Raw genomic sequence first — 24,012 nt, forward strand, 5'->3', positions numbered from 1 at the left:
GGAAAAAAGCTATACATTCAGAGCCTATCAGCAAGCTGACTTACAGCCTCTGAGCAAAATGGGGCCCCACCTTCTGAGAGCAGCTGCAGCATCTGTAGTAAACCTCCATACAGCTAACTTGACAGAAATTTCTGATCCCTTGTTCTATATTTGGTGAGGGTCTTTGGTGTGATTGTAATGAAAGTTGGGGAAAACAGAGGGGAGGCAGGGAAGTGAAGGGATCGGGAATGGGGGCCCCTCCTTTATTTTTTTTTTTATTTTCTGGCCTGGGCTCTAGCGTGTATAACCACCAGTCCTGACCTTTGCTGTATAGCTGGTGGAGATCCCCATCTGAAGACCTTCTCCAGAGATGATAAGACCTCACTTCTACCACTAAAAATGCATGGGGTGCCAGCATTAGTGGCTTAGAGACGTTGCTGCTGCCTGCCAAACTTGGTTAAGTTCTGGTCATCCTCAGAGAAAGCCTTTTGCTGATAGTGCTTGGGGAGCGTATGTCTAGTAGTAGAAATGATAAGTACTAGTAGTAGTAATTTTGAGGTGTGGGTAGGATAGGGCAGAGAGAGTTTTGTGCCCACACACTTAGGGCTCATGCCCACCCAAAAATTGGCTTGCTATGCCACTGGTATGCTGATTTACTTCTGAACCTTCTAAAATTGTGATTTGAGAGAGGTAATATGAAGTACACGTATGGCCTTCTTTGGATGGATTATTACTTTGGCTACAGAGATTTTTTTCTTCATCCAATGTGTGTATTCTTTGTTTACAAGCCAAATTAATGATGGTCTATTCAAGTTTTAAGATGTCCTCCATATTGTTAAAAGAGGACTGAACATAAGTTAAGGGCATCCAAAGTAGAGTGTGGATAAAAAATGAAAATGTTCAATTATGTGAATTGGGTTCTATCAAGTATAAAACTATTTGTGCCATAGTGTCTTCGTAAATAAATAGCCTTTCGGCATGTTAGTGGGATTTTTTTTTCTCATTTTTTGACTGGCACTTATAATTGTTACAGGAAGAAAACAGTGATGATGGAGGCCTTGCAGATGAAAATTTTACTTCAGAAGCAGGAAAATGGCATTTAAAATCAACTATTTGTAAACAGTAAGTATAATTTCATGTCATTTATTTTTACACACAGTAAAATCTTAAGTATCATGGAAAAGGATAATATGCAGACTAAAGTAGATATTTGGCTTGTCTTTTCATGTCATCAGCACTTAGGAAAAAATAAATGTTTTATTCATACAAATGTTATTTCACAGAATGTAATATTGGCAGAAAAGGGTCATGGATCTGATATAAGGGGTGTGGCTGATGTGGGTGTGGCTATAATAGGGGTGGATCCATATGTGGTGACCCCTGCCCATAATGAGTACCGGCACCTTTTTTTCTACAAAAAAAGCAATGTGAATAAGACACAAAAAGGTGCCTTAAGTGACCAGATGACCACTGGAGGGAATCATAGATGACCCCTTCCCACCCCCCCAAAAATGTGAATAAAAATAGTACTCGCCAGTCTCTAAGACAGCCTCAGATGTTATAACCAAGACCATTAGAGCAGCATGCAGGTCTTCGGCAAGACTAGCCTTGTTGGTGCAGCAGCAATTCAGACATGTTTTTGGCTTCCTTAGTGCTCTTTCTCTGCTGCAGTCTGCGGAGGCAGAAACAAGAAGTTGCATTATCAGAGGTGGGGGCAGATCGCAGCAGGGGGAGAGCACCGAGGAGGTCAGGAGCAGCATGTCTGAATTACTGCCATGTTGGCAACCCTCTGTAATGAAAAATGCATTTACCGAGAAGGTGAGAAAGACGCCAGATGGGGGGAGGGTTAATGCCAGACCAAAGGTGGGGGAATAATGGGCCCAGCCCAGAAACAGAGGAGAGGGAGAGAGATAGTGGCCAATAGGATGGAGGGAGGGAAGAGAAAGGGAGAGAAGTTGCATGGGGGTGTTGGTACAAAGGGAAGAAGAGAGAGATACTGGATAGGACGGCAGTTGTGAAGAGAAAGTGAGAGGTGGTGTTCTTAGGGGTGGTGGGGAGGGAGGGAGAGAAGTTGGGAAGAAAAAGTAAGAGATGGTGGACCTGGTGATGGTGGGGAGGGAGAAAGAGAAGTTGGGAAGAGAAAGGGAGAAATGGTGGGCCCGGGGGTGGCAGGGAGGAAGAGAGAGAAGTTGTTAAGAGAAAGGGAGAGATGGTGGACCTGAGGTGGTGAGGAGGGAGGAAGAGATACTGAATGGGAAGTCAGCCTGGAAGAAAAAGAAAAAAGTTGGACCTGGGTATGGGAAGGAGGGAAGGAAGAGAGAGGGAGAAATGTTGGGTCTGGAGGTGGAAGGGAGGGAGAGATGTTGAATAATGGGATGGAGAGAGGAAAGAGATGCTGCATCAGTGGAGAGGGAAGAAGAACAGAAAAGAGAGGGAATAATATTGGAACCATTGGGTTGGGGAGAGAGATGAGGATAGACTTATGGGGGAGGGTAGGAGGGAAGAGAGGTGAAAAGGTAGAATCTAAGGGGTGGAGGGGAAGGGACAGAGAGATATCAGGCAGTGAGAATGGGGTGGGCTACAAGAGTGGAGACGGTGAGATTCCGGAAATGGGGTGGCAAGAAGATGAGTGAGAGGAGAATAGTGAGTACAGAGGTAGAAATGTGTAATGAGGAGTAGATGAGCAGCAATATCCCAAGAAGAAAGATCACATCCCACATCTGCTTTCCATCTCTGTTGAAGCTGGGCCAGCTCCTCTCCAGGTGTCAAGGACCACAATTTCTTCTGAATACTAGAAATAGAGGGAGCCTCTTCCGATAACTCCTCAAATAATTCCTGAATTTTCTCCCCCAATCTAAATTTAAGCACTTCTTTATCTAAGGATTGAATGTAATGCTTTATCTGGCTGTAAGAAAAGAGTCACCCCAGCTAATAGAGTCACGGGAAATTAATTGATCTAGAGGTTTGACTTCTCCCTCCAAATTCACTATTGCCCCCACTCGACTTATACCCAGCTGTTCCCACCTCACAAAAGTTGAGTTTTCCAGCCCAGGTAAAAACATCGGGTTCCCTCGAATGGTAAGAAGCTCAGTTATTCGAGGATCTCCTCCCAAACATTTCCCCACAAACTTCCACGCTTCCTGTAAGGGACTTAGGTGTACCGAGTGTCTAAATGATATTGACATAGAAGTTCTATCCCCCTGTAGCAGAGAAATCAATTTGTATGGCCTGAAAAGTTTTTCTTCCAACTCAAGCGGTGTGTGGTAACTTGAAGAAAAAACCCAATCTCTTACATGTCTCAGGAGACATGCAAGATTATAATATTTAAGGTTAGGTAAACCCAGCCCTCCCTGATTCCACCCACCTAGAAGGAATGGCAATCGAATCTTAGCCTTTTTGTACGCCCAGCAGAATCTCATCACTAATCGGTAGAAACATCTAATATCCTTTAATAGCAAGCACAGTGGCAGAGTTTGCATCACATATAGCCATCTAGGGAGAATTACCATTCGGACCAGGCAGAGGCGACCCGATAGAGATAATGTCAAGGTTCGCCAAGTCTCTAATTGCAGCATTGTCTTATCCACCAGCCTCTGGACATTTAATCTATATATTGCCCTTGTTCGAGCTGTAAGAAGAATACTCAAGTAACGGAATGAGTTATCCACCCACCTCAATGGGAACTGACCTCCCCATAATCGTCTCGTATCTACCGGTATAGTTAACGCTTCAGACTTGTCAAAATTTAACTTGAACCCCAAGTATGTTCCAAATTCCTTAAGTATCTCTAACAGAGCTTCCAAAGATTCCCGGGGTTTTGTAAGCATCACTAACAAGTCGTCAGCAAAAGCAGCAACTTTAAATTCCTGGGTTCCAAATTTCACCCCATGAATAGCCGAACATGAACAAACATCCCGGATCAAAGGATCCAGATACAAAGCAAAAAGCAGAGGCGATAATGGACATCCCTGCCTAGTCCCTCGATGAATCTATTAATGGCTTTTAAAAGATATAGAAATTTGAAAGACATTTTGGCACCATCAGCACTACCTATGCCTTCCAAAAATAGGAGAGATGCTATTTTGTGGCATCATCCATGCCACAACGGTTCTGTATGCCACTTTAATCTTAAAACTATATTTTTGAACATCCAGTCACAGGAGATAGATATGAGCTAAGGCACTTTTCGAACTATGAAACAGAAAGTTGTTTATGTAGTGATTTGTGCTTGCAAACTCCTGTATATTGGGAAACCATCAGAGCTTTGAACAAAAAAAAAACAAAACATTGAGCACAGAAGTTCCATTAAGAGGAAAATTGTGGAGAAGCCTCTTGTAGAGATCATGATTGCTGAACAACATAAATTTAATGAATTACGTTTCATTACCATCCATAATATACTGGTTCATTGGAGAGGTAGAGACATGAATTGTTAGCTTTTACAAGAGGAACAGACGTTCATATTTAAATATAACACCATGTCACCAAATGGTCTCAGTGTGGACTCAGATCTTTCTCTATTTTTATAATTCTAGTTTTATTACTTGATTTTATGATTTATATATGTTTGTTTTATGGTATAGTTATGCCTCAATGATGAACATTTGGTTTTATATGAATGTTCATTTATTAGTTATTTATAATTTGTTTCTAAGTATGTATTTTATCTGTAGATTAGCTATTTATATTAGGGCTTCCATTTTACTATGTATATGTTAATTCAATATTTTTACTGATTTAATCAATTATTTAAGTGAATTTTATAGATAGCTTTTGAATGTGATTTTGAGCTATATTTGGCAGTTTTATAGTAAGTAAAATGTAATTACTGTACTTAAAGGTGTTTTGTTACTTTCATTTGTAAAGAAGTAAAGGATAACATTTGTTATTTTACTCAAGTAATAATTTCACCAATTTTTACTCAGTTATATATGATGCCTGCAGTAAAAGGTAAAAGCAAGATTTAAATGATGGTAAACCAAATGAAACAGAAAAACTTGGGAACAGCATTTTGCTATTGCAAACCTTGTCACATAAACAGTGGATCATCTCATCTTAAATTTTGCTGTTCAGTGGCTATAGCCTATGAGAACAGTGGAATTGCTTTTGTTTTTTGAACTGGTCACCGGTCTCCAGCAAAACAGAACAGCGATGAGTTGGGTCACTTTAAAATGGAGATGAAGCTGAAGCTTTTAGCAATTCTTGGTGAACAGACTTATGTTTTCACAACAGACTTGTTGGTCATCCTATGGAAAATTTTACATTGGGGTGACCATCCATTGGATTGATAGTCTTTAGAGAAGAAGTCTGCTTGTCTAGCCTTAAAGTCTGCAGGGTTCCCACATATTATGGTTGAAAAGTGAGGTGAAGGAAACTATTAGGGCTAAAAGAAATGCCTTCAGAAAATGGAAGAACCGTCTGAAAATAACAAGAAGCAGCATAAGGAGTGTCAAAGCAAATGCAAGGCGCAGATAAAGAAGGCCAAGAGGGATTACAAAAAAAAGATAGCATTAGAGGCAAAAAAACATAGCAAAATTTTTTTTTCAGTATATTAAAAGCAGGAAGCCAGCAAAAGAATCGGTTGGGCCGCTGGATGACCGAGGGGCAAAAGGGCGATCAAGGAAGATAAAGACATAGCTGAGAGATTGAATGAATTCTTTGCTTCGGTCTTCACCGAGGAAGATTTGGGTGGGATACCGGTGTCGGAAATGGTATTTCAAGCGGACGAGTCGGAGAAACTTACTGACTTCACGGTAAACCTGGAGGACATAATGGGGCTGTTCAGCAAACTGAAGAGTAGCAAATCTGCTGGACCGGATGGTATTCATCCTAGAGTACTGATGGAACTGAAAAATGAGTTTGCGGAGCTACTGTTAGTGATATGCAATTTATCCTTAAAATCGAGCGTGGTACCGGAAGATTGGAGGATGGCCAATGTAATGCCGATTTTTAAAAAAGGTTCCAGGGGAGATCCGGGAAATTATAGACCGGTGAGTCTGACGTCGGGGCTGGGGAAAATGGTAGAGGCTATTATCAAAAACAAAATTACAGAGCACATCCAAGGACATGGATTACTGAGACCGAGTCAGCACGGCTTTTGTGTGGGGAAATCTTGCCTGACCAATTTACTTCAATTCTTTGAAAGAGTAAACAAACATGTGGACAAAGGGGAGCCGGTTGATATTGTGTATCTGGATTTTCAAAAGGCGTTTGACAAGGTGCCTCATGAAAGGCTACAGAGGAAATTGGAGGGTCATGGGATAGGAGGAAATGTCCTATTGTGGATTAAAAACTGGTTGAAGGATAGGAAACAGAGAGTGGGGTTAAATGGGCAGTATTCACAATGGAGAAGGGTAGTTAGTGGGGTTCCTCAGGGGTCTGTGCTAGGACCGCTGCTTTTTAATATATTTATAAATGATTTAGAGATGGGAGTAACTAGCAAGGTAATTAAATTTGCTGATGACGCAAAGTTATTCAAAGTCGTTAACTCGCGACAGGATTGTGAAAAATTACAGAAGGACCTTACGAGACTGGGAGACTGGGCGGCTAAATGGCAGATGACGTTTAATGTGAGCAATTGCAAGGTGATGCATGTGGGAAAAAAGAACCCGAATTATAGCTACATCATGCAAGGTTCCACGTTAGGAGTTACGGACCAAGAAAGGGATCTGGGTGTCGTCATCGATAATACACTGAAACCTTCTGCTCAGTGTGCTGCTGCGGCTAGGAAAGCGAATAGAAGGTTGGGTATTATTAGGAAAGGTATGGAAAACAGGTGTGAGAATGTTATAATTGCATTGTATCGCTCCATGGTGCGACCGCACCTTGAGTATTGTGTTCAATTCTGGTCGCCGCATCTCAAGAAAGATATAGTAGAATTGGAAAAGGTGCAGCGAAGGGCGACAAAAATGATAGCGGGGATGGGACGACTTCCCTATGAAGAATGACTAAGGAGGCTAGGGCTTTTCAGCTTGGAGAAGAGACGGCTGAGGAAAGACATGATAGAGGTATATAAAATAATGAGTGGAGTGGAACAGGTGGATGTGAAGCATCTGTTCACGCTTTCCAAAAATACTAGGACTGGGGGGCATGCGATGAAACTACTGTGTAGTAAATTTAAAACAAATCGGAGAAAATGTTTCTTCACCCAATGCATAATTAAACTCTGGAATTCATTGCCGGAGAACGTGGTGAAGGCGGTTAGCTTAGCAGAGTTTAAAAAGGGGTTAGACGGTTTCCTAAAGGACAAGTCCATAAACCACTACTAAATGGACTTGGGAAAAATCCACAATTCCAGGAATAACATGTATAGAATGTTTGTATGTTTGAGAAGCTTGCCAGGTGCCCTTGGCCTGGATTGGCTGCTGTCGTGGACAGGATGCTGGGCTCGATTGACCCTTGGTCTTTTCCCAGTGTGGCATGTACTTATGTACTTATTACTCCTGCCAGAATTTTGCGCAACTACAGAGCACAGAATTTGCACAGAATTCCCCAGTCGCACAGAATTCAACATTTCGAGGCAGAATCTCTGCGTTCTCCTGCCTGCCCAGCCTACCTGAGCACAGAACTCCCTGGTGGGCTAGTGGCTTCTTTGGGGACAGGAAAGAACCCCACTATTTCCTGCCCCACTGCTGCCGCTCTCTCACTAGTGCCATGCTTTTTCAAAATGGCCACCCAGACTTCAAGTGGTAATCTCATCAGACTACCTCTTAAAGTCTCGGCAGCCATATGGAAAAGGCACAGCACCAACAAGAGAGCGTTGGCAGGGGTGCAGGAAAGATTGGGGGTTCTTTCCCACCCCGAAGAGGTTCTCCCATTGCAGCTCCTGATTCTACCTCAAGGGTGAGTGAGGGGGTGGCTAGAGGGAGGGGAAGGGCTGTCAAAAAGAAGGGGAGCTGCTGTGGGTGGGACGGGAATGCTATGTGTGGGCTGTGAGTGGCTGTTAAAAAAATAAAGGAATGCTGTGGGTGGGAGGAGACTGTAAAAAAGGGTGCGAGGGAGGGAAGGAACTGTAAAAAAAAAAAAAAAGAAAGGGGGATGCTAGGGAGGGAGGGAGCTGCAAAAAATGGGGATGCTATACAGTATGTTGGGGAAGGAGGGGCTGGAAAAAAAGGGGAATGCTGTGGGTGGAAGGGGCTGCAAAAAAGGATGCTCTGGGGGAGGGAGAGGCTGCAAAAAAGGGGGATTCTATGTGGATGCACAGAGGGAGAGGGGGATGGAAAAAAAAGGGATGCTATGTGTTGGTATGGGGGAACTGTTTAAAAAAAAAGTGGATGCTGTGGGTTCTGGGAAATATGGATGGTATATCTTTACAGGGAGAGGGGGCTGTAATGGTTAAGTTCTACCAAATAAACCTTCAGAATTTGCAAACTTTGTGCACAGAATTTAGACTTTTGTGGCACAGAATTCCGGCAGGAGTAACACATTTGAAATTCTTGCATCAGTTCTCAAAGATATTCAAACAAAGTTCGCCGTCAGATGAAAAATTATTAGATCAACAATGATTCCAACTTTGAGAAAGCCACCTCTGTAATTGGATAGCATGATGACGATAGTGAAGGTGAAGATGCAAGTGATGAATTAAACTACTTCTAATTCAGATGGTAATGACAATAATGATAAAGAATTCTTTGCTATAAGGAAGTCAAATGTTTCAGAGATTCGATTAAAATCTGCAGACCCAGTCAGAAGACATTAATAATATTGCAACCTGAAAACTGCACTTTATATTAGGTCAGTTGAAAACTTTTTCAGCTATGCTGGATTAATGATTCACAAGTGCACTCGCATGAATGACTGCCATTTTCAAAAATGTTGTTTTACTAAAAACAGTGGATTGACTAGTAGGACAATAAAGTTGTTGGGTTAAAAAGGTTAACAATAGTTGCATTCATTGTAGTTGTGGTACTTTTACTTTTTACTCAAAAAGTATTGTATTAGGCATTAACTTTAACTAAAGTAAATTTTTTAATGTGTTCTTCATTGTACTTATTAAAATATACATTTATTTTTACTTTTACTCAAGTATTTTGACCTAGTACTTTGAACAACACTGTTGCTACTATTTGGGTATCTGCCAGGTACTTGTGACCTGGATTGGCCACTGTTCGAAACAGGATACTGGGCTAGATGGACCATTGGCCTGACCTAGTATTGCTGTTCTTATGTTGGTATTTGGTAACTTGCATGCTGTCTGAGCCTTCTCCCATTCTGATGATGTCATCAGCGTCATGGGATACATACAAAATAGCTGCCTGGAGCGCATAACTTTTAAATTTATTTTTAGCATTTTTGAGCATTTCTTGCAGCATTTTTTAATTTTAAAACATAGCGGTTCCAGGTAGGAGGGATGTTCCTCTATCAGTGATTATTTTTCAGTTTTATGATGATAAACAAATCGATCTGTTTTAAAAATGGCTTTTTTTTAGTATTGATGTTTTAGTTTTTGTGCTCGTTTCCATTTGTTTTATTGATTTAAAGAATACCTATTATGAAACTTTAAAGGTTTTATGACATTTAGAAGCATTTGGAGCAATTCTCACTGGTGATAGCCTTTGGCTACCAGTATAATGCATATAAACTTGCTAGCCTAATACAATGGTTGTTTTTCCAACTGTTCAAGGAGGAGCAGATTTGCTCTGAGTGATATTGCTGCTGTTGTGAGTAATTGCACTATTAGGAATTTGCAAGATTGTGCTAACAATTTGCTCATTTAAACACATTTTGTTATTTTAGGCATTGGTTATAGTACTATTAGGGGAGAGAGTTTTCTGAGTCCCCATGCTGATATAGAGATGCTGTATTTACTTTGATACAGGTGAAATCTTAATAATGTCATAGTAACTTGAAAAAGTCGTACAGCAAGGCAGATTCAGTTCACCTGCAGAAGCTGCAGACCATCTCTCCAGATGGAGAAAGAGAGAAAAAAAAGGTGTGGGAGGGGCACTAGCCCAACATGCACAGAGAGCGAAGCAAGCTAATAGGAAGAGTCCCAACAGGGATCTGTAAGAACCTATCACAGGGAACTACAGGATTACAGGGATTTGTAGTCCAATGGCAACCTTCAGTCTCTCTTACAGATACAGGCACTGAATCTGTACAAACAATGATTGACTTGCACAAAACAACAAATAGCCTGCCTCCATGCAAACGGGGTCAGAACATTACTACTTATTTCTGTGGCATATGCACATAAGATGGTCTTTGTTTCAAGAAACTTACATTCTAGTCAGGGCACGTGTACAAAAGAAATAAGACATTTCAAGAAAAATGTTTATTATAGAACATATGGGCAAGGCATACAAAACATGGCTCTCAGAATTTGTTTTTTTGTGTGTAGCTAGATATGTGTATAAAATGTATGTATATATGAATCTGTGGTATCTTTGTCTGTGTAACTCCTGCCTGTTCAGGAGTTCGACCGGATCTCACCTCGAAGGTCCACAGCAGCATGAGATGGGCTGGGATCCATAATCAGTATCAATTGAGGGTGCAGGTTAGGACTGAAGTTGTGGCCAGAGAGGCATTTCTCATCTTGTCATGTCTTTTGAACACTCAATGATCCATGCCATACTAGAGCTGTACTCAACAAACTCACCTTACTAAAATAGTCAAAAATAGTAATGTGTCCAGGATTGTGGACTTTAACTTTGTACATATTTACAACTCCACCCCACAGATGATATAACAGGGTTTTTAAAATTAATTCCACAATCATAAGTACATAAGTACATAAGTAGTGCCATACTGGGAAAGACCAAAGGTCCATCTAGCCCAGCATCCTGTCACCGACAGTGGCCAATCCAGGTCAAGGGCACCTGGCACGCTCCCCAAACGTAAAAACATTCCAGACAAGTTATACCTAAAAATGCGGAATTTTTCCAAGTCCATTTAATAGCGGTCTATGGACTTGTCCTTTAGGAATCTATCTAACCCCTTTTTAAACTCCGTCAAGCTAACCGCCCGTACCACGTTCTCCGGCAACGAATTCCAGAGTCTAATTACACGTTGGGTGAAGAAAAATTTTCTCCGATTCGTTTTAAATTTACCACACTGTAGCTTCAACTCATGCCCTCTAGTCCTAGTATTTTTGGATAGCGTGAACAGTCGCTTCACATCCACCCGATCCATTCCACTCATTATTTTATACACTTCTATCATATCTCCCCTCAGCCGTCTCTTCTCCAAGCTGAAAAGCCCTAGCCTTCTCAGCCTCTCTTCATAGGAAAGTCGTCCCATCCCCACTATCATTTTCGTCGCCCTTCGCTGTACCTTTTCCAATTCTACTATATCTTTTTTGAGATACGGAGACCAGTACTGAACACAATACTCCAGGTGCGGTCGCACCATGGAGCGATACAACGGCATTATAACATCCGCACACCTGGACTCCATACCCTTCCTAATAACACCCAACATTCTATTTGCTTTCCTAGCCGCAGCAGCACACTGAGCAGAAGGTTTCAGCGTATCATCGACGACGACACCCAGATCCCTTTCTTGATCCGTAACTCCTAACGCGGAACCTTGCAAGACGTAGCTATAATTCGGGTTCCTCTTACCCACATGCATCACTTTGCACTTGTCAACATTGAACTTCATCTGCCACTTGCACGCCCATTCTCCCAGTCTCGCAAGGTCCTCCTGTAATCGTTCACATTCCTCCTGCGACTTGACGACCCTGAATAATTTTGTGTCATCGGCGAATTTAATTACCTCACTAGTTATTCCCATCTCTAGGTCATTTATAAATACATTAAAAAGCAATGGACCCAGCACAGACCCCTGCAGGACCCCACTAACTACCCTCCTCCACTGAGAATACTGGCCACGCAATCCTACTCTCTGCTTCCTATCTTTCAACCAGTTCTTAATCCATAATAATACCCTACCTCCGATTCCATGACTCTGCAATTTCTTCAGGAGTCTTTCGTGCGGCACTTTGTCAAACGCCTTCTGAAAATCCAGATATACAATATCAACCGGCTCCCCATTGTCCACATGTTTGCTTACCCCCTCAAAAAAATGCATTAGATTGGTGAGGCAAGACTTCCCTTCACTAAATCCGTGCTGACTTTGTCTCATCAGTCCATGTTTTTGTATATACTCCAGTGTTCTTCATGTACACTCATACTGTTCCTTCCCAGACCTTGAAGGGTTCCCTTGTCTTTTAAGTCTCACAAGTGTCCTGGGAGGGCCCTTACCCACCCCACCCCCCCACCCCACCCCAATTCCCCCACCATTCTCCATTTCTTCTCCATTTCTTCTCCAGAAACAGGGCTCTCCCAATCCTGAGTGTTTTCTCCCTCTAGGAGCTTTACTTCTTTGCACCCTCCTCCCCTTTCCGGAAGAGGGACTTACTCCTGTTGCTTCTGCTTTGGAGCAAAAAGAAGTCCCATCCATATCTACTTTCTTGCCAGATATTTATGACCTGGATTGGCCACTGTTGGAAACAGGATGTTGGGCTTGATGGACCTTTGGTCTGTCCCAGTATGGCAGTACTTATATACTTTATTCCCACTTTTCTTGAGGTCTGGAATCCTCCCTTGCTCCCCTGGGTCCTTGGCAGGAGGCCAAAAACCAAAGACTCCCTATCTCCCTGGTCTGTCACGTCTTATTGTTCTCCTTCCCACCCTGGAAATAGTCCCGTCCATTTCCCCAGACAGATTAGTTCAGCAGTGCTCCGCTCCTAATTCCCCCCAGCAATTTGTGCAGTCATTGTGGACTCTCTGAGGGACATTTTTGATATGAAGTCTAAGTCCAGATTGAGACTTTTGCTGAAAACATCTCAAAAAGAAAAAAGAACAGCCATAACCAAACCAGAAAAACATCTAAATTTCTAGTTCAATTATGGCTTTCAGCTAGACATTTTCATGCTCAACACATGCATCTATAAGTACCATTTTTAGGGGGGAAAAAGGTAGAAAAACAAGCCCATAGGGACAGCTGTCTAGCAGCATTCCTAGTAAACTGGCCAGACAGACATCTCGGCAGTGCAAAGGGGCAGCCTAGTGGTCAATGCAGTGGACTTCACATAAAGAGACCCAGGTACAAATACCACCTAATCCCCTTCATACTGTATTGTATTGTGAGTCCTTGAGGAACAGAGAAAACCTGCTGTACCAAAAGGTCCACCACTACAGCCTTCAGCTTGCAGGTCACTTATATATTTAGATACAGAAGGTATGTCTATGTTCCAGGAGGGCTCACTTATTTGTACTGAAATTAGAGTTAAAGTGGGAATTAAACCTGAGTCCCGTTGTTCACTGTCCACTGCAATGACCACTAGGCTACTCTATCCAGTTACTTGCTATTTTCTTAGGAATGACCATAATATCTGGAGCTGTCATAGATCCTGATATCTACTGTCACATCTTTGGGGGGTGGGAGGGGGTCAGTGACCACTGAAGGATTAAAGGGGGTCATGCTTAGTCCTTCGTGGTCAGCTGGTCAGTTAGGGCACCTTTTTCTGACTTAGTTTGTGACTGAAACAGGTCTAGATAAAAACATACTTCTTTTATGCCCTAGAACATTTTTCTGTTCTATTCTTGCTGAAAAACATCCAGATTTTAAGCTCATCCAAAACACACCTCCAACATATACCACCCCCCCCCCCCCCCCCTTGCGATTTAGACAAACTGTGGAGTAAAACGTCCCAATTCTGAGTTTGGAAAATCACAACTTAGACGTTTTTGCAAGAAAAACATCTATCTCCACTTTGTCTTTGAGACCTTTTTTCTCTTTTGAAAATGAGTGCTTCTCTTTCTCTTTTTCTCCTGGTAACATTAAGGGAATTTCCACCCCGAAATCCAGGAGAGGGAAATTTCCCATCTATATCCTGAAGTGGAAGGTGGAAGCAGTTTGAATGGAGTGGTATCCAAGCATTCTGTTGATTCAGAAAGAATTATAAAATGAATTTGAGTGATTAATATATCAAAATGTTAGATGCTGTCATCAGCAGATTTCAAAGGAATGCTATTACAGCTTAACCACAGTTTGCTACTGTTCCATGGCAACGAGTATCGGTGTGCTTCTCCAGAATTAGTTGACAGTACACACACCATCTAGTAGCAAACAACATAGTTCAGTTACTTGGGCAATTTTGTAACACAGGCACCAACATTTAAAGCACCCATTATGCATGTAAATATATAGAATAATGGCATTTCCATGTGTATGTGCATAGATACGCTACTGTCAAAATTCTGTCTAAGCACTATTCTAGAAATACATTTTATATAGCATTTGTTTACAAGAGGGATATACACATGGGTGGGGGTCATGCTTATATAAATTTCAGAATAAAGATGCTTACACACTAGCTCTATAGGTGGTATAAGTGCTCATGCATATAAACCTGGTAAGGCTAGTAATATAATAGCCATACTGGGTCAGACCAATGGCCAATTCAGGTACTACTACTACTACTATTTAGCATTTCTATAGCGCTACAAGGCATACGCAGCGCTGCACAAACATAGAAGAAAGACAGTCCCTGCTCAAAGAGCTTACAATCTAATAGACAAAAAATAAATAAAGTAATCAAATCAATTAATGTGAATGGGAAGGAAGAGAGGAGGGTAGGTGGAGGCGAGTGGTTACAAGTGGTTACGAGTCAAAAGCAATGTTAAAGAGGTGGGCTTTCAGTCTAGATTTAAAGGTGGCCAAGGATGGGGCAAGACGTAGGGGCTCAGGAAGTTTATTCCAGGCGTAGTGTGCAGCGAGACAGAAGGCGCGAAGTCTGGAGTTGGCAGTAGTGGAGACGGGAACAGATAAGAAGGATTTATCCATGGAGCGGAGTGCACGGGAAGGGGTGTAGGGAAGGACGAGTGTGGAGAGATACTGGGGAGCAGCAGAGTGAATACATTTATAGGTTAGTAGAAGAAGTTTGAACAGGATGCGAAAACAGATAGGGAGCCAGTGAAGGGTCTTGAGGAGAGGGGTAGTATGAGTAAAGCGACCCTGGCGGAAGATGAGACGGGCAGCAGAGTTTTGAACCGACTGGAGAGGGGAGAGGTGACTAAGTGGGAGGCCAGCAAGAAGCAGATTGCAGTAGTCTAAACGAGAGGTGACAAGGGTGTGGATGAGGGTTTTGGTAGAGTGCTCGGAAAGAAATTCAGGTCACAAGTATCTAGAAGAAACCTAGTATTCTATAAAGAAAAGTAGATGCTTACATTGCTTTCTAGAATAGGCTCCTCCCAGGCACCCATTTATAGAATTGCCCTGTTGTGTCACTGTACATAGCAACCATTAAAAGAGCATACAGTTCAGTTACCCATTTTCACAGTATAATTTACAACAAAGAAAATGAAATGCCCATCTCAATTACCGTATATACTTGACTATAAGGTGAGATTTTGGGGCCCCCAAAAAACACCCAAAAATTAGGATCTTGGTTATAGTCAGCACGATATTCATATTCTGTCCTCCCCCGCAGTGATGCTCAAGGCCCCAGGCAAGCCCTGCTTGCAGTTTGTTTATTTATTTGTGACATTTCTATCCCACATTATGCAAAACAAGCTTGAGTTCAGTGTAGCTTACAATAAACCGTATAAGACAGGGGCGTAGCCAGACAACAGATTTTGGGTGGGCCTAGGTAAGAAGTGGGTGGGCACCAAATGTTCTCCCCCACCACCACAAAAAGACATCTCAGCTGGCAGGAAAATGCTTCTTTCCACCTTGGCAGTCTGCAGCAGGCATGCGCTCAAAACTGAACATGCGCAGGTGCCAGTATCGTGGAGAGTAGCGTTTTCATTACCATCAGGGGGAAGTCTTCAGCTGGTAGAGCTTGGGATCTCCACCCGCTACCGCTAAATGTGTGCTGCTGTTGGGTGGGCCTGAGCCCTAAGTGGATGGGCCCTGGCCCACCTGTGGCTACGCCACTGGTATAAGATACATAACAAAGAATAATGCATAAGAATAATTTGTTGTAAGAATCCAGTTTTACAATACAGTATCATAAATGTACTGGGATAGCTATGGATGTTAAACATTTAGAAAATTATTATGAATGAGGAATTGTACTTGAAGCAAAGAGAAGGTTAATGGTAAATAGAGTAATAACCAATTTAGGTAACAATTAGTTATTTGAGATATAGTTGTTCTTTGTGAGGGTTTATTTGAATAGGAATGATTTGAGGATTTTGTAGAATCTAGTATATTCCTGTATATTTATTTCTTATTTTAGGTGGTAAGGAGTTCCACTATTTGGTTCCTAGGTAAGTGAAGTCTGCAGAGTAGACAGTTTTGTAGATCACCTTTTTACAATTTAGGAGGTGTAGTGTGAGAGAGTTTCTTGCCTCATATTTATCGTTTCTTTGAGGTAAGTTTATTAATGGTACCATATAGTCTGGAGCTGTGTCATTTAGGATTTGAAAGATAAAGGTACATTATTTGAAGATGATTCTCACTTTGATGGAAAGCCAGTATTAGGGGAGGTACTTTCAAAACGAGAGATTTTGTATATGAACCTGCCTGCAGTGTTTTCAGCTGTTTGGAGTTTTTTCAACAGGTACTTCTTACATTCAGCATTGGGATAATATTAATTATTGTACCAATAGTCTGAATGTTTCTAATAGGGTTTGATCCTTTTTAGTTTCGAAAGAGACCTGAAAGAGATTGTGATTACTGAGGAAACTTGAGTATCAAATGTTAAATGTTTGTCTATAATTATACCTAGAATTTTCAGATTGTTGTCAATTGTGAAACTGTTGCAGTCGTTTCGGTCAAATAGGTTGGTAATGACCATGAATTTCATTCTTTTTTCTTTATTTAGCTTTAGTTTGGATTCTGAGGCCCATGTTTCCATCAAATTTAAAACAAAAAGTGAGGAGAGTGGATGAGGATACCAACAATAATGTATTTATTTACTTGTAAAATAAAAGATTAAAAAATTAAAAGATGACACTGTACATTTTTATTTTACAAGTAAATAAATACATACATTATTGTTGGTATCCTCATCCACTCTCCTCACTTTTTGTTTTATATCCCACGGTACCGTGAGGGTTTTTACCTCCTTTTTTGTTTTTTGTTTTTTTTCATCAAATTTAAGCCAAGTTTTGCCTTTTGTAAGATGTCTTGAATGTTCCTTTGGAAGTTTATGTATATGGTAACATCATCAGCAACTATGAATGTTTTGAATCCTGCTGTTTCTAGCCTGTTACCTAGTGATGACATCATTACATTAAACAGTATGGGTGATAGTGGAGAGCCCTGAGGGATGCAACAGTCCAGTGACCAAGGAGAGGATAAGGTTTCATTTTGTAAGATCATGATTTCAGGAATCCTTGAAACCATTTGTGGACTGTGCCACATATACCAAAGTTGTCTAGTATGTTTAATAGGATATTATTTATTTGTTGCATTTGTATCCCACATTTTCCCACCTGTTTGCAGGCTCAATGTGGCTTACATTGTTCCGTCATGGTGATCGCCATTTCGGAGTGAGAGAAACAGGTGGTATTACATTAAAGATCATGATTGACATAGTAGATTAAGCAGTCAGTATAAAGAGTTCATAATCGGAATAAGAGAAGAGTGGTATTGCATTAAAGTTTATTCGTGGTAGAGTAGGGTTTCGTAGTCGGTGGAGAGAGTTAGGTTTCAGTTCAGGCTTGAGTTTCGTTGTCTGGTAATTAGAATGGATCGTTATGATATGCTTTGTTGAACAGGTAAGTTTTCAGTGATCTCCGAAAGTGAGTTAGGTCGCGCATTATTTTCACGGCGAGTGGTAATAATTCATTCCATAGCTGCGTGCTTATGTAGGAAAAGCTGGATGTATATGTTAATTTGTATTTTAGTCCTTTGCAGCTGGGGTAATGGAGGTTCAGGAATATGCGTGCTAATCTTTGTGTTCCTGGGTGGTAAATCTATGAGGTCTAACATGTAGACCGGGGCCTCACCGTAGATGATTTTATGAACTAGAGTGCAGACTGTGAACATAATACGTTCTTTAAGTGGGAGCCAGTGCAGTTTTTCTCTTAGGGGTTTGGCACTTTCGTATTTTTTTTTTACCGAATATGAGTCTGGCTGCTGTGTTTTGGGCTGTTTGGAGCTTCTTGACATCTCAGCTGGATGTAATTCTTCTTTACATCCAGCATAGAGTTCATTGCAGTAGTCAAGGTGATTAGCACCATTGATTGTACCAGGCTGCAAAATATTTCCCTTGGGAAGAAAGGTTTTACTCTTTTGAGTTTCCACATTGATTGGAACATTTTCTTAGTTGTATTTTTCACATGGCTTTCTAGTGTGCGATTTCGGTCAATTGTAACTCCAAGTATTTTCAAGCTATCTGAAACAGGAAGGGTATGGTTTGGGGTGTTTATAGTGGTGGATTTGCTCGTGTTATGTTGTGAAGAAAGAATGAGACATGTTTTTTATTATGATCTACTACATTGAATGCACTACATTGAATGCACTAAACTGCATTATTAAGATCTTAGACCCTATGCTAATTTCTTTTCTGAGATTTGATACTAGGGTAGTAAAGACCGTTATGGTGTTATAGCATGGTCTGAAACCTGATTGCAATTTGTGTAGTAGGGAGAAATGTGAAAGGTATTTCATAGTTTGTGCTGCTACTATTCATTCCATCGCATTTATCATCAAAGGAGTGGAGGCTACTGGTCTCTGGTTTGTTACATTAGGTGATAGAATTGTTTTTTGATATTGGTGTTAGGATAATAGAGCCTTTATTATCAGGGAAAGTGCTGTGGAATAGTAAGAAGGAGTTATTCTGCTGAAGCAGAATAATGAATATATTAGGAGCTTCCTTCATAAGGTAAATAAGACAAAGGTCTAGTATGCATTGTGAGGCAGAGTATTTTAGAAGGTAATGTTTTACTGTGTCATGGGTTGGTGGTTGGGAGGAAGACCAGATTCTGTTAATGGCTATTCCTGTATGTGTGTCTGACTGTTTTTCGTAAATATCTTGATGATTGATTTTCAATTTGAATACGCCGCCGCCGCCTCCTGATTTTAACTATTTTTTGTTCAAAAGAAGTAGCCAGTTGCTCTGCTGTTGGTGGGGACTCAGTGGTTGTGGTTTTTCTTTTGTGGATAATAAGCTTTTTATCAGATTTATCCTATTGTTTCCCTCCCTTGCCCTCTACTGTCTTATTCTCTGTTGTTCTAGAATTTCTATGTTATTCTTTTCCTTGAATGTTGTAAGCCACATGGAGCCTGCCTCAGTGGGATTTTGTGGGATATAAGTGTTAACAATAAATAAATTGAAAAGTTTGCTGGCATTAAGGAAATTACCACCGATTATTTTGTTATAGTATTGAGTTTTTGCACTTTTGATCTCATTTTTATATGTTTTGATGGAAATTTTCCAATGTTCATTTGTTTTCGTTTGATTTGTCTTTAGCCAATTTTCTTTCAGTTTTCTACATTTCCTTTTCAAAAGAATGATAGATTGATTAAACCAAGATGAAATTTTCTAGGTTGATTTGAATGTGGATTTGAGGGGAGCTATGTTATTTAAGACATTTTCACATAGGTCATCCCATTTAATATTGAAGTTATTGTCTGCTGGAGGAAGAGCAGGATTGTTCATGATGTTAGACCAGAAGGTTGTGGTGTTTATTTTTCCTCTAGTTTTGTGAGGAGTCCTAGTACTTTTATTTTTCATTGATTTTGTATTTTCCCTCCAATAGAGAGAGAATTCGAGTTTACTGCGATCTGACCAGGGAGTTTGAGTCTAGGTATGGTTACTTAGATGAAAGTTGTTTGCAGATTTATAGGCTGATCGGTCAAGTAAGTGGCCTTTATTGTGAGAGCTATGGCTGTGTGAGTTGCCATTAGTTTAAAAAGTCAAGTACATGTTTTGTATTGTCATTCTGATTAGGTGTAAATTGATGTCCCCTATTAGTAGGACATTATCAAATTTAGTGCATATGTTAGATACAAATTCAGTTAAGATATTTTCTGTTGATTGCCACCTTACTGGTGGGCAATAAAAAAGGATGATGCAGATAGAGTGTCGTCGTTGATTTTCCAAGCAATTGTTTCAAGAGTAGGGGAGTTAATATGAGATATCAGTTCTACTTTGAAAAGGGATTTATATATTATGGGAATGTATCCTCCTTTTTTCCCTTTTCTAGCTTGGTGAACATTTTTGTAACTTGGGGACATAGGTCATTTAATATTGGATCATCTTGCGCATGTAACCAGGTTTCATTAATCAATAGGAGGTTTAATTGTTCTTCTAGCCATTCTCTGATTATCTGTGTTTTGTTTATTGTAGATCTGGCATTAACATATCCAATTGGGACTGGAGTAAATTAGAGTACATTTATGAGATGTTTTCTTGTGGAGAAAGGGTTATGTTTTGTATTTGAGTAGGGTAGCTTTGAGTCAGGTGTTTTTTGATTGATGTGTGTATGATTGTTGATTACAATAATTACTACTACTACTACTACTACTTAACATTTCTAGAGCGCTACTAGGGTTACGCAGCGCTGTACAATTTAACAAAGAGAGACAGTCCCTGCTCAAAGAGCTTACAATCTAATAGACAAGTGAACGGTCGGTCCGATAGGGGCAGTCAAATTGGGGCAGTCTGGATTCACTGAACGGTAAGGGTTAGGTGCCGAACGCAGCATTGAAGAGGTGGGCTTTAAGCAAAGACTTGAAGATGGGCAGGGAGGGGGCTTGGCGTAAGGGTTCAGGAAGGTTGTTCCAAGCATAGGGTGAGGCGAGGCAGAATGAGCGGAGCCTGGAGTTGGCGGTGGTGGAGAAGGGTACTGAGAGGAGGGATTTATCCTGTGAACGGAGGTTACGGGCGGGAACGTAAGGGGAGATGAGGGTAGAGAGGTAGTGAGGGGCAGCAGACTGAGTGCATTTGTAGGTAAGAAGGAGAAGCTTGAATTGAATGCGGTATCTGATCGGAAGCCAGTGAAGTGACCTGAGGAGAGGGGTGATATGAGTATATCGGTTCTGGCGGAATATGAGACGTGCAGCAGAGTTCTGAACAGACTGAAGGGGGGATAGATGGCTAAGTGGGAGGCCGGTGAGGAGTAAGTTGCAGTAGTCCAGGCGAGAGGTAATGAGAGCGTGGACGAGAGTTCGGGTGGTGTGTTCAGAGAGGAAAGGGCGAATTTTGCTGATGTTAAAGAGGAAGAAGCGACAGGTCTTGGCTATCTGCTGGATATGCGCAGAGAAGGAAAGAGAGGAGTCAAAGATGACTCCGAGGTTGCGGGCAGATGAGACGGGGAGGATGAGGGTGTTATCAACTGAGATAGAAAGTGGAGGAAGAGGAGAAGTGGGTTTTGGTGGAAAGACGATAAGCTCGGTCTTGGACATGTTCAGTTTCAGGTGGCGGTTGGACATCCAGGCAGCAATGTCGGATAAGCAGGCCGATACCTTTGCCTGGGTCTCCGCGGTGATGTCTGGTGTGGAGAGATACAGTTGGGTGTCATCAGCATAGAGATGATACTGGAAACCATGAGATGAGATCAGGGAGCCCAGGGAAGAGGTGTAGATTGAGAAGAGAAGGGGTCCAAGGACCGATCCCTGGGGAACACCAACAGATAAGGGGATGGGGGTGGAGGAAGATCCATGAGAGTGAACTTTGAAGGTGCGGTGGGAGAGATAGGAGGAGAACCAGGAGAGGACAGAGCCCTGGAACCCAAATGAGGACAGTGTGGCAAGAAGTAAGTCATGATTGACAGTGTCAAAAGCGGCGGATAGATCCAGGAGGATGAGGATAGAGTAGTGGCCTCTGGATTTGGCAAGGAACAGGTCATTACAGACTTTAGAAAGTGCTGCTTCTGTCGAGTGAAGAGGGCGAAAACCGGATTGAAGCGGATCAAGGATGGCATGAGAGGAGAGAAAATCAAGGCAGCGGCTGTGGACTGCGCGCTCAAGTGTCTTGGAGAGGAAGGGTAGGAGGGAGATGGGGCGGTAGTTGGAGGGACAGGTAGGGTCTAGTGATGGTTTTTTGAGGAGTGGCGTGACTACAGCATGCTTGAAGGTGTCGGGGACAGTTGCAGTGGAGAGAGAGAGGTTGAGGATATGACAGATGGAGGGGGTGATAGTAGGAGAGATGGTGTTAAGTAAGTTGGTGGGGATGGGATCAGAGGAACAAGTGGTGCATTTTGAGGAGGAAAGAAGGCGGGCGGTTTCCTCCTCGGAGATATCAGGAAAGGAGGAGAAGGAGGTCTGGGTTGGTTGGTTGAGGGAGAGGGTTGAAAGGTGAAGAGGAGGAGGTGGCTTGGTAGTGAACTCAAGGTTGATCTTTTGCACCTTGTCGCGGAAGTAGTCAGCCAGTGATTGAGGAGAGAGTGACGGGGGGGTGGGAGCGGAGGGCACTTTGAGGAGGGAGTTAAGGGTGGCGAAGAGACGACGAGGGTTAGAGCTGAGAGAATTAGTCAATTGGGTGTAATAGTCCTGTTTGGCAAGGAATAGTGAGGACTGGAAGGAGGATAGCATGAATTTGTAGTGAAGGAAATCTGAATGGGTGCGAGATTTCCTCCAGAGGCGTTCAGCAGATCGGGCGCAGGAGCGAAGGTAACGGATGCAAGGGGTCAGCCAGGGCTGGGGATTAGTACGCCTTGTGGGACGGGAGGTGGATGGTGCAAGGGTGTCCAGAGCAGAGGAGAGAGTGGCATTGTAAGCGGAGACAGCCTCGTCAACAGACTCGGAGGACATGATGGAGGGGAGGAGATTAGAAATACTAGATGATAAGGTGGGAGGGTCAATAATCTGGAGATTCCTGGAAGTAGTGGTTAATGTTGGGCGGGGCTGAGGGGGAGGGTGAAGAAGTGTGAAGGTGATCAGGTGATGATCAGAGACAGGAAGAGCTGAGGTGTGGAAATTGGAGGGTGAGCCGGAAGAGGAGAGGACGAGGTCAAGGCAATGGCCATCACGGTGAGTAGGGGTGGTGGAACAAAGCTGGAGGTTGAAGGAGGATGTTAGAGTGAGGAACTGAGAAGCGTGAGAGTTGGACAGGTCATCAACGTGTATGTTGAAGTCTCCGAGAATGAGGGATGGAGATGAGGGTTCAAGAAAAACAGAAAGCCAGGCATCGAAGTCGGTGAGGAAGGAAGGGAGGGATTTATCAGGGGGGCGGTAAATGACTGCCACTGTGAGTGGCAACGGGTAGAATAGACGGATGGAGTGGACTTCAAAGGATGAGAAGCAGTGAGACTGTGGTAGGAGGAGGGGTTGGAAGCTACAGGAGGGCGAGAGTAGTAACCCGACGCCTCCTCCACGGCCAACTAGGCGGGGAGTATGGGAGAAGAGATAGCCTCCATGGCATAGAGCCGCAACTGAGGCAGAGTCGTCAGGGGAGAGCCAGGTTTCAGTTAGGGCAAGCAGGTGAAGGGAATGAGAGATGAAGAGATCGTGGGTGAAGGGAAGTTTGTTGCAGACCGAGTGGGCATTCCACAGTGCACATGAGAAGGGGAGGGAAGAGGGGGGGAGGAGGGGAATTTGAATGTCATATTATGTTTTTTGGTTTCCTGCTTTAACGTAAACCTGTTAGAAATAATGACTGGGATATTGAAGTAGGTTTCTAAAGCAATAGAGGGAGAACCAGTTAAAATGTGATATAGAATAGTAATACATAGCCAATTAAATGTGAATTACTGGAAGAACATTTTGAGACTAGTGAGAGATAATGTCTGGAAGTAGACGTACTGCATATGATGAATTGAAGGCAGATATTTGATAAATGTGTATGTCTCTGATGTGTAGTGTCCTGGTGCCCCTTTGGCACGCCCCTTCGGCGTGATGCCTTGGAGCTTGATTTCCCTTGAGCCTGGCTGAGCGCTTATATCAGCACCCGAAAGAGTGCCTCAGGCTGCGATTGTTGGTATATGACAGCTTGGAGACTGGAAACTGCTGGCAGACAGAGGAGTTGGAACAGGCAAACTCAGGAGGCAGCACACATTTAAATAATACAGTTAATGATGTCACCTACCAGTTTCTGTTTTAGAGAGGCCACTTTCTCCCTGTTATGTCTGTGCGCTGGAAACTGCTCTCAAGATGTACAAAGAATGTACTTCTGCATCAGCGTCTAGGCTTACC

The 24,012-nt window shown here is 42.3% G+C and overlaps 1 protein-coding gene across 1 annotated transcript in view; it reads left to right on the forward strand.

Moving 5' to 3' along the window:
• The window catches only part of LOC115459046 (sentrin-specific protease 6-like), a gene marked incomplete at its 5' end in the record, with an annotated part of 57,117 nt that overhangs the window by 24,289 nt on the left and 8,816 nt on the right, over positions 1–24,012 (forward strand). Inside the window, one exon of the mRNA XM_030188911.1 lies at positions 1,013–1,101. Within this exon, the coding sequence (XP_030044771.1) occupies positions 1,013–1,101 (89 nt within the window). The remainder of the gene's footprint in view (positions 1–1,012; positions 1,102–24,012) is intronic.

Source organism: Microcaecilia unicolor, unplaced genomic scaffold, assembly GCF_901765095.1.
Source record: "Microcaecilia unicolor unplaced genomic scaffold, aMicUni1.1, whole genome shotgun sequence".
Lineage (NCBI taxonomy): Eukaryota > Metazoa > Chordata > Amphibia > Gymnophiona > Siphonopidae > Microcaecilia > Microcaecilia unicolor.